Source organism: Aptenodytes forsteri, unplaced genomic scaffold (genome assembly GCF_000699145.1).
Source record: "Aptenodytes forsteri isolate BGI_AS27 unplaced genomic scaffold, ASM69914v1 Scaffold56, whole genome shotgun sequence".
NCBI lineage: Eukaryota > Metazoa > Chordata > Aves > Sphenisciformes > Spheniscidae > Aptenodytes > Aptenodytes forsteri.
In genome coordinates, this window is record NW_008796213.1 from 4,604,036 (window position 1) to 4,615,297 (window position 11,262).

General features: G+C 37.4%; 1 protein-coding gene across 1 annotated transcript in view; it reads left to right on the top strand.

Moving 5' to 3' along the window:
* TRIM24 (tripartite motif containing 24) overlaps positions 1 to 8,751 on the top strand; it is a 41,447-nt gene extending 32,696 nt beyond the window's left edge. Inside the window, exons 14-19 of the mRNA XM_009288411.2 lie at positions 29 to 197; positions 756 to 1,069; positions 3,829 to 3,961; positions 5,372 to 5,446; positions 6,732 to 6,881; positions 7,988 to 8,751. Of these exons, the coding sequence (XP_009286686.1) occupies positions 29 to 197; positions 756 to 1,069; positions 3,829 to 3,961; positions 5,372 to 5,446; positions 6,732 to 6,881; positions 7,988 to 8,197 (1,051 nt within the window). The 3' untranslated portion in view covers positions 8,198 to 8,751. The remainder of the gene's footprint in view (positions 1 to 28; positions 198 to 755; positions 1,070 to 3,828; positions 3,962 to 5,371; positions 5,447 to 6,731; positions 6,882 to 7,987) is intronic.
* Positions 8,752 to 11,262: the final 2,511 nt, after the last annotated feature.

Genomic DNA, 11,262 nt, shown 5'->3' on the forward strand with positions numbered 1-11,262 from the left:
TTTTCCTGCCTCTTTCTGTCATTTACAGTTCTGGCTCCTCCAGCAGGCCACCAGGAGCTGATTCTACACACAAAGTCCCAGTCGTTATGTTGGAGCCGATCAGAATTAAACAGGAGTCAAGTGCACCAAATGAGAACTTTGATTTTCCAATTGTTATAGTGAAGCAAGAAACGGATGAGGAATCCCGGCCTCGGAATGTAATATTAACAGTTATAAAGATCTCCTTTCTCTCTGGTGGGAGGGTATTTTGCATTTATGGGGAATAAAATAATTTACTAATGTTCTGTTGGGGACTTTTTTCAGGGGAAAACTAAAACGCTAAATAAAAGGAAGAAGTGAAATTCAAAATCAGACTAGCTCTACTGCCAATTCTATTAATTAACTGGTGTAATCAGACTGCTTTTATCCATTGAAAACCTGGGAAAGCAGGAAATAGCTTGCAAACATCAAATTTTCATGTGGTGCTAGGAAGTGTTTCTAATCATAGTGCAGTAATATACATAAATAAGGTTGCTAGACTTTTGGGACATCAAAGATTAGGGTTTTTTATTAGCGGAGCAGTAAGTAGCCTTTCATAGCTAATTTCCTGTGTTTAGTTGCCTGATGTTATAGTACGGTAGTAATTTTTGCATGCGTGTTGCAAGTTGTATGGCTGCTTGCGTATAAATTTGTTCATCTGGTCAGTTTACTTGTTGTTAGGGTCATGTAAATTCACATAAATATTATAATATGGCTTCCTTTGTTTCTTCTTACAGGCCACCTTTTCAAGAAGCATACTTACTTCGTTGCTGTTAGATAGCGGTCACAATTCCACTTCCGATGAAGCCGTCTTAAAAACGGATGCGCCGGACAGCACAGATGATCAGCCAGGGATGCTGCAGGAGAACACACCCAGTGGGAAGACAGGATGGATAGGCCCCTCCCACATTGGGGAGGGCAGAAAAGAGGAGGATCCCAATGAAGATTGGTGTGCAGTATGTCAAAATGGAGGGGAGCTCCTTTGCTGTGAGAAGTGTCCCAAAGTATTTCATCTTTCTTGCCATGTCCCTACGTTGATGAGCTTTCCAAGGTAATTAGGACCCCTTCAATTCCATCTAAACTTGCATTGAAAGACGTAAGCTTTGTATTGTGAAACCCAGTACAAGAAGTTTCAGCCTCGAAGGAAGCAGTATCTTCTTTGAAGTCTTGAATCGAGAAGTTTTATTGATTGGTGAAGTTTGGAATTTGCGTTGAAACTCCAGTTTAACTTTACAGATTTGCAGCCACAATAATAAAACACTTCACTTATTTGGCAATTAAGCAAGATCACTTACATCTAGGGCATCTATTATTAAAATTGGGCCACAGAATTACCAGTCTGTCATAAAATGTTTTAAGGATGACATAAAGATTTACATTTCTTTAATAACAATAAAAAACTTAAAGAAAAATCTAAGCTAATATAGTATTAAATATATGATTTACTATAATGGCTACACTCCAAGCATGGGATGTAGCGACTGACATCTTCTAGTAACATCTCGTTCAACGTTGAAACAAGCAGTAGGCTTTCTTGACTGGCTGTTACAAAACAACTACTCACTTTCCTGAGTTTCAAAATACAGTCTTAAATAGGTGGTTGTTATAAGCATTACTGGCGTTTGCTTCTGGAATTAGTGCCTTTGATTAAAATAAATGGCATCTTGCAATGTTCCAACTTGGAAATGCCATGCAATAAGCTTATTAAAGGATAAAAACATCTGTCATAATGTGTTCAGTATTTAATGCTTTGATAAATATTAGGTTTTCTTATTAAATGTCAGTATAGTTTGCTGGTGTAAAACATTTGGATAGCAACTTAGTTTAGTACATTGATCATCTCTGCTACTCTGAACAAGCATGCTTCTGCAAGCATATCTACTCTTTTAAATGTCACTAGAAATGGCACATAAAAATGTTTCTTTTACCTTTTGAAACTTCAAATTACAGTTTGGTGGGTTTTTTTAAATAAAATGATGCTATGTTACAGCTTTGTGCCATAAGCAAAACCCAGTAAGGTTACAGTAAACACTTAAACTAATAAACATTTGTGCCTTTCTGACAAGAAAAAAATAATCTTTAAGCAGGTAGATAACTGTATTTACAAGGCTTTCTTTCCATTAAAATTAAAGCTTCAAGAATAAGTCTTTAAAATTTCCTTTTTTTACTGGATCATTCTGTGGAAACTGAGATGATGATGTCTGGGGTCAAGGGAGCCGAAAACAACTTTTCTGACAAGTGTTCAGATCTGTAAAGGTGCATATTAATACAAGTGCACTGTGTTCCTGGACTTCAGAATGACGGTTAGCTTAATTTTCCAGCTAGCTTCAGATGTAGCAGGTTTTTGTTCTCATCTTTGTGGGTTTTTTTTGTTGGGTTTTTTTTTTCAGCTGTAACAGTCTGCTTAACAAACTTTGGTCTCTTAGCATTAGTTCGTTCAAACACAGAAAATAATTCCTTTATTATTCACGTCAGCAGTGTCAGTCTACTTCTTTCATGATTGCTTTTTGTTCTTTCTTCAGGTGGATAGAACAATTTCCCCTATAGATTCACAAGGCCACTGCATCTTTTTTCCTTGACTCCAACCCACCGCACACACTCTTCCCGATTCTTGGATATTTAAATGCATCATTCCTCCATCTTTCATGTGTTTCCTGTTTTCTTGTATCATAAGATCTTTAGATCATGGCCTGTATCTATTTTTGTATATCTACCACATCATGTCTCTGATGCTAGTCCAGGCACAAAGGTGACACTGTCATATAAATAACTCCGTCAACTTAAGACAGGAGACGGTAAAAGTCTCTCTGAAGGAAAATGCCTATTATTCACTACTGTATGCTACAACTAGCAGATGGTGGAAATCTTTAGATTACTCTGAATAAAAACCAGTAGGATTTTTTTTTTAACTTGGAAAGTCTTCTGCCTTACTATCGAAATGAATTAAAAGGTGCTGCAGAAACTATTTCCCATTTACAAAGATCTTATTATTATAACATACCTCTGAGTAAATACACACGGTTAGATCTCGCAACTGGTTATTGCTGAATTTTCTGTCTACTGTGTAAGAAGTACAATTCGGCCCTCTTGTGGTTATCTGCAAGCATGCAAGTTTCTTCCTTTGTGGAGAACTGTATTAAAAACATAGACTCTTCATAGGTTTTTCAAAACTTTGAGGTTCGCAAATTGTATTAGAGAATCAGTGAACATAGCTTGCAGAACTAATTCTGTTGTAATCTTACGCTGTCATTTAAATCTATAGAGTTTTCCTAGACTGATAAAATCAGGAACATCTGAAAGTTTTAAGGAGTGAAGAATTTCCAGTTTTCCAAAAAATCTTGTTTAGGGTGATCTGTATAGAGTAGTAATATGTTGTAGTTCAAGTTTGTAGAGAGAATATATAGTTCTTGCCATGTAACACTAATACTTTTCCTTCTATTTGGCCTATACGATTCCTTCAGTCTCTCTGTAGTTAGGAAGCAGAACTCTTTAATAGTGCTTTGCTCGAATCCTATGAGCTCAAGTGAAAAATTTCAGTACTAACAAAGGTAGACACCATCTGTCTATTGTGACAAACCAGTTTTCTGTAATGACACCAGTGCCATTAAAAAGGAAACAAAGTTCTAATAAAGCATTTTTGCCAGCAGTCTCTGCCTTTTGTAGTGTTCAAAAAACCAACAACAACAAAACCACACGTGATGCAGAAAAAAACACCCCACAAATGAGGAACTTCTCCAGAAATATGTGGAAAGCCTTTTGTCAAGAGTGTGCTACATCACTGAGGTCACTGTGTCTGTTTGTCTTCCTTAGTGGAGAGTGGATTTGTACGTTCTGTCGGGATTTGTCTAAGCCAGAAGTTGAATATGACTGTGATAAACCCGCTCACAGCTCTGAAAAAAGAAAATTGGACGACGCTGTGGGTTTGGCGCCAATAGACCGTAGGGTAAGGATAAAATGAGTACTGTCTTGCTGCTGCTTGTATTCTGAAAAGTATGCATCTCTTAAGAAGTGATGGTAAACACAGAGAATTAACTTTTTAAATAAGCTCTGAGATCATAGCAGCCTTCATGTAAACATGCTGAACAACACCTGCTGAACGTCTGAGAAATGGTTGTGATCTGGTGCTCAGAACTGGGACTGTGTTCTAGGAATTACCAAGTGCTGTTTCTAACAGAGCTCTCGTACACAGTGACCTTGCATTGAGAATTTTTTTCTTTGTTTGTGCTTTGCAAATTTGGCATAGAGTGACATTATCAACTAATGGTTTTAGTCAACATCCTTTTAAAAAATAAAGGTGGTTCTTCACAACGAAGATATACACAGATGCAATACTGATCCTGCAGAGATTAACACAAGTCTCTGGGAACTGCTGCCCTTTTGCAGCTTTTGAATGTTCTGGTGGAAATGCAAGCAGTGGGTCTCCAACTCCTGTTTTTCCCTTAAAAACCTTAGAGTTAAAAGGAAAAAATTGTGCCTTTGAGCAAACAGTCGAACTGCTTGACAGAATCTTTTGGATTCTTGGGGTTTTGGGGTTGGGAGTTTTTTTGCCTTTTTTGATTTTTCTTATTTCTTTGTAGTTGTTTTATTATTATTTAAAACTTTTTTTTAAAGCAATTTTGAGCTGTATTGGAAACTTTCAGCGGTGTTTTACTTGGTTTCAGTTGGCAACTTGTGTAAATACACTGAAATTAGTATTTTATTTGGGGTCTTAGTCTACCTGTGGAACCATTATTTACATGTGCTGCTATCTAAAAGGAAAAAAGCTAGCTCTGTATTTTGCTTTAAATAGAAGTTATAAAAATGTAAGTTGTAACTCCTGTAAATATTCTGATAAAGGATCAGCAAGCATAAAATCACACAAAACTATTTTTAGAATTTCTTTCAAGGCTCAAGATCCAGTTTAATATATTTGGATACACAAAGAAAAGATATTCCTTCCCGCTGCTAACAAAAAGCACTGTGGGCTTTGGCGTTACAGAGCAGTTACACCCAGATCAGGAAAAATATTACTGCTATCTCTGAATATTTGTAAAGCACTAAGAGCCACGCATGCTTTTTTTTTATTCCCTGGAATGTCTGCTGGGCTCAGCAAATGCTGAATAACACTGTTAGTAACTGTATGAGGTTTCATAGCATGCATTTGAGAGTTGATAATGATGTATCTATTGCAGAGAAGGAATGCTGTAGGCCACTAGTTATGACAGTTAATCTTGCTTCCAAATACAGTTTCTGTGCTCACTTTTCTGCTTAGGGGAGTACTGAGCATCTGTTTGGTATTGTCTGCAGTTTGTTATTTTAGAACAAATCGTGTAGGATTCTCTAATTACTTGGGTATCTATTTTTCTTGACACAGAAGTGTGAGAGACTGCTGCTATACCTCTACTGTCATGAAATGAGTCTTGCTTTTCAAGATCCAGTTCCTCCCACAGTATGTACCTCACTCCTTTCCATTTTATGTTAGCAGCATAACTGGCACGTTTCTAATGGCATTTTTATGTCCCATCACAGTCCATTATGAGGTCAAGTTTCCCAGACATTGAGTGTATTAAGCATGTTTAATTTTATTAAAACTGTCTGAAGGGGAGTTAAAAGTTGAAGCACTGGGTTGGAAGGGGATTTGCTAGTAAAATTCCCCAAGAACTGATTTTACTTCAAAAATGGACACAAAAAGTAAGTTCTAACACTGTCTGCTGATTTCACAGTGCTGAGTGATATCACTAAAAAGGGGAATTGGGATATGTTTGGGTTTTTTAGAAATTACCTGATTTTGAGAATTAGAGTACTCCATAGTACTAATATGACATTGAATTTCTTATTATTAGCTTGAAATTTATTGGTTTAAAATGGTAAACAATACCTGGGTGCATTAGAAGTCCAAGGATACACAGAAGAGTTACCAGCATGATCCGATGAAAAGTACCTCTTTTATGTTCTTCAAGACAAGTCAATGGGAAAAGAATTCATCAATAAGTAATATGCACCTGTGCACCCTTTTTACTCCATTTGAATAAGAATTCTTCTTTTGAAGAATATTCCACAGAGTTTAATAATAAGAAAGGGCACAAGAGATTAATTGATCAATCATATGATGGTCATATATTACTAAATTCAGGTATTATAGCATTTCTCTTAAAATGTGAATGTAGTTAGGAAAAAAGTATAAAAATATTATTTTTGGATTTCATATCTTATTTTCTAATTCTTTCCAAAGAAAGAATAAATCTTAATCCTACAACCACAGTTTGAGATGCCAAAATCATTGATATCTCTGAAATTTTCCACCATTTCCAAGGACATATTTCATGACCAAAATTCATTTTGAGCAACCCATGTACCATCTCCGTTTGAGTGGGTTGCCAAAGTTATCATGTGGTGGTCCTGAGAGTGAAATTTAAGAGATGGCTCATTTGACTACATCCAAAAATAATGTCCAAATCATTTGCTCTATCATATGTAGTCAATGTAGGTGGGGTGGAGTTTTTTTTATTTTAAAATAAGCATTGGGAGGAGTATTTTTTAGCTAGCAAAACTAGCATATGTCACTGTTATTCCAGAAACTGTCTGCATATATGTTAAAAGTACAATTCTGATGTCTTAGAATTGTACTTCGAAGATGAAACTAAGTTTTGCCCTCTCTCTCAGAGCTAAAGGTTTATAAAACAATAAGTAATGAAGATGACTGCATTTGGTAAAAATTTTTTTTCTCCATTTAGGTTCCTGATTACTACAAAATAATCAAAAAGCCTATGGACTTGTCAACTATCAAGAAAAGACTTGAAGTGACCAATTCGTTCTACACAAAGCCGGAAGATTTTGTGGCTGATTTCAGACTGATTTTCCAAAACTGTGCTGAATTTAATGAGGTTAGAAAAGTAGATACTTTATCTAGTTTTGTAGGCTTAGTTGCTTGCAGGAAAACTAGTGGGGGTAGAACTTACAACACAAGAATTTATTGTATTAAACTTATTTTGAGGATGAGACTGCAGTGAAAACATAGATCACGCTTGAAACTACTGTGGTGTTAGGTGACTATGCAGTGTAGATCCTTCCATAGAAGGAAGGAGGATTGTGACAAACATGCTAGCTGAATGACAGGACAGCAGCTAAAGAATAGGACAATTGTTTATCATAGAGGCTAATGGTGGGCATTTGATTTAAAAATTGGTTTAATCCTCCTTGCCTCAAGTCTTAAATTCAGTGGGATTTTCATTCTGTACTCTCACCCTTACAATTTCTAGTTGCGTGTTGAGTGATTTTTATTATCCCTTACTGCACATAAGGGAACACATGCTGAAAAAGGGATGCAGGTACTGAGTGGACCACAAAATGAGAGAGAATTACACTGGGAATAAAGGCTTCTCTAAGTAGCCTCAATGGCGTTCTCATCCAGTCATCCTTGATAGCTGGGAATACTTCCTGCCATGGTGACCTCCGCTTCAGGAAACTGATCAGCCATAGTGGCTATGAATGACTTTAGGACTGCCTAGTCTTCCATGTTACAATCATCATCTATCCTAGTAGTATTTTCACTGTAATTGAAAAAGGTCTGCAAGCTAGAGAAATTCTGGCATTTCAAGCAGTCGTTCCAAAACACTTTAACACCCTGAAGGCATACCTATTATTTCACAGCATAACCCAACTTCCCCCCTCCCCCCCCCCCCCCCCCCCGATTTAGGAGGTTTTAGAACCTCTTTATATAGCTTTCAGAACCCAGGCAGTATGGCTTTTGCAATTGATGAATTATCACAGAAGCCAGAGAAAAAAGTCATTGGGGGTGTTGGCCAAAAGTTCTACCCTTGCCCTCTGTTTTGCAGGCTTGTGCTCTTTGGGACTATGTGTTCCACAGGTGCCATTCTTACTGCTGATTGATTTTTTTTTTTTGTAGTTTGTAAGAGCACCTAAAAGACCTAATGTGATCTAAGTATAAAGCTATTTCGTGGTGCATTGATGTTGTTAATTCACCCAACAGCCAGATTCAGAAGTGGCTGATGCCGGCATGAAACTTGAAGCGTACTTTGAAGAACTTCTGAAGAACCTTTATCCTGAGAGAAAGTTCCCTGTACAACCCAACTGCCAGAGTGAAAAAGATAATCCAGAACTTACTGATGACTCGGATGATGACTTTGTACAGCCCCGGAAAAAACGCCTCAAAGGAGAAGACCGTCAGTTGCTTAAATGAGCCGCATGTGTTACTACGGAACGTTTTTTAAAAACTAAGAATATTTATCACTGTTAATTGTGAAAAGGGGGAAAATTATGACTGCTTTGACTTGTAGGTTTGTGGATATTTACTACACTTTCTCCCCCTTGTCTGAAACACAAATCTAATGGAGACCAAGGCATGTGGAGAGCTTCTCTGAAGTTCCAAACTTTCATCGTACTTCTGGAGCAGCAGAGAAATTGCCATTTGTGTGGGGTGACAGCTGTTTAACTTTACTTTGAGGAAGAAAAGAAGTTTGTATAGAATTGAACTTTAAAACATTACATGGGTTCAACATGTGGCTTTTTGAGTTTGAAGAAAATGTGATCTCACCAGACTTTTAATTTTACCAAAGGCATGTGGCTGGCCATAATTTGATTTCTTTGTACTGTATTTAACACAAGCCATGAAAACACACGGTGTAATATTATTGTCCTGCAATACTGACTGGTACAATGAAAGTGTAGTTGTCCCCAAAGAAGTTACTGGTAATTTTAAAATGTAAGGGAGAGTGTATTAAAAAAAACTAAAAAAAACTTAAAAAAAAAAAAAAAGAATTTGTTTGAGAGTTTTTAATGGAAGAAGTAAAGGACAGTATAAGAATATTTAGGACTTTGTTTTGTGCCATTTTTCTCACCACCAGCAAGAAACAATGGTATCCCTGTGCTATTTTGTTTAACAGGTGTCTCAAGTTTGATGTACCTCTGTTTAATGGAGGCAAAGTCTCGAGGGGGAAAATGTTTGCTTGCAACTATTAGTCAGTCTTTGTGTATGTTTAGAGAGGGCAAAAAAGCATCCTTTCTGTCCACAAGGTTTTGTTGTTTTTCCAAATTTCTAAATATGTTGTCAGAATGCAACCAGCATCGTTACTCACTTGGAAGTACGCAAGTTTGAAGAGGTGGAGAAAAAAAGAAAGATAATGCTCTTCAACCCTTCATCTGTCCCTGTTAAAATCACCAGAAGGTGAGGACAAATTACCTTTTTTTGTTCTATTTTCCAGAAGCACTGACAACAATATCGATGGTTGTTCCTGCCTTCAGAGATTGCAGAGTTAGAGAAGTACCTGTCTATGGTTGCTCCAGCTATTGATTTAGACTCTTAATTTATATCTTCTTAAATGAAAACTGAGTTTTTGGGAGAGCAGGCAGTCTTTAGGGTTAATTGAGCTCTGATTTTGCCAGAATTTTGCAGATGGAATTTGTGAAGACATCCGAGTGTACACAAACCTGCTTTTGACATGCTGTGTAGCACTGATGTGGTGCTGTGGATGGATCATTGAAGAGACTAGATACAAGTGCTGCTTGTGCCTCCCTGCTGTGTACATATGCACTCAGAAAAAGGCCCTTTTTTTGCCTCTCACCAGATGAGATACTACCCACCTGCCTTTGTCGTAGGGTGGCACTGCACACTTAAATGTAGTGGACACTTCAAAAGAACGCTCAGTTGTGTTTGCAGCAGGCCTTTGACATAGCTTTTGAAATGCCATGATCATGTGGTTGATTTTTAAGCTGGCCAGAGTAACCATTTATTTTCCCTTTTTCCTTCTTAGGGTTTTTTTTTTTTTGGGGTTTTTGTTTGTTTGGTTGGTTTGGTTTGGTTTTGGTTTTTGTGGAAAGTTTTTATTACCTGAAGAGAGTTGCTTGTAGCAGGAGTTTTACCATCCCAGAATACCAGAAAAAAAGGAAGAGAGGTGAAGGAGCAGAACAGGACGGTGAGAGAGACCATTCTAACAAATCGGGTGTGATCACTGCACACCGCAGTAGCACAGACTTAAGAGGCACTGCCATTGCAACATTTGAAGTCTTAAAGACCTAGCAATGCCTTGAAGTCCTAGATACCCTGTCACCAAGTTTAACAGCGCTTCCAGAGGAAGGTGCTGTGTGTTTCTCTGGACCGTCAGTTGCAAGCAGATTTATTAGGAGGCTCAGTGCATTTAGAGGTGAAGTTAGACACCTATACAGCTTCACACTCAAGTTGTTCTCTCAGCGAAAGATAGGGGGGAGAGGAGCGTAGGTGTACTCCTGCAGCCCAGTTACTTATCTGTCTGCTGTAAACTGTTCGAAGACATCTCTGTTTAAATAATCCACTGGAAAAATCTGACTCAATTTTCATTTTGTGGTCTTGAATGTCACCCTAAGAATCTTCAGAAATTGTCGCTGCAGTGAGGTTTGAGATGTTAAATTTAACTACTTTAATGCAGATAGTATATGCACAAATAGTTGAGGAATGCTATTTTGTTTTTGAAGGAAAGTACTATATTCTTTCAAGCTGCTATGGCAAAGACCGTGTCTACTTTGTGTATTTCCCCCCCCTTTGTCTCAATCCACCGAATGGTGGCTGGGGGTTTTTTGTTGTTGTTTTTGTGTGTGTGCATGTAATGTCACTACTAATAGCACTAGTAGTGAAGAGTCTTCATCTCATGTCATGGGACAGGTAGAAGGCATCTATTTATTCAGTCATAAGAAAGGGAACGTCCTTGAGAAATTTGCCATTTGTCTATACAAATCATAGCTCTTACACTGATCAGTTGCAATTTTTAATAATGGAAATGGTATGGAGCAGCATTCAACATCAAATGCAGCTCACAGGAAATGACAGATTCCAAAGGTTTATTTTTCTTTCCTACCCAATCCAACATCAAACACTTGCTTTCATTTTACTTGCTAAAAATGGGAAAGAAAAAAAAATACATAAAATTAATAAAATGCACACGAAAACCAACAGAAATGGATACAGGAGAAAATAATATGCCTTTGGATATGTCCAAAAGGTCTCTCCCCTGACAGGCAATCCCCATGACTGCTTTGAGAGTGGACTGATGCTGTTCTAATAAACTGAAACAAGAGTAGATATGCTTTCTAATTGTCGTCATCTAGATTTCACAAAAAGTTACGTACATATATTTTATTTAGTTGGTTCATTTAGACCTAGCTTTAAGGAGGACATCTATTGCCTGGAGCCTTAGGACTAAATATTGCCATGTTAAAAGAGCTTTTACATCATGCACTTAAATTCTTGCGTGGATTGGATGACTGTTCTGTCTG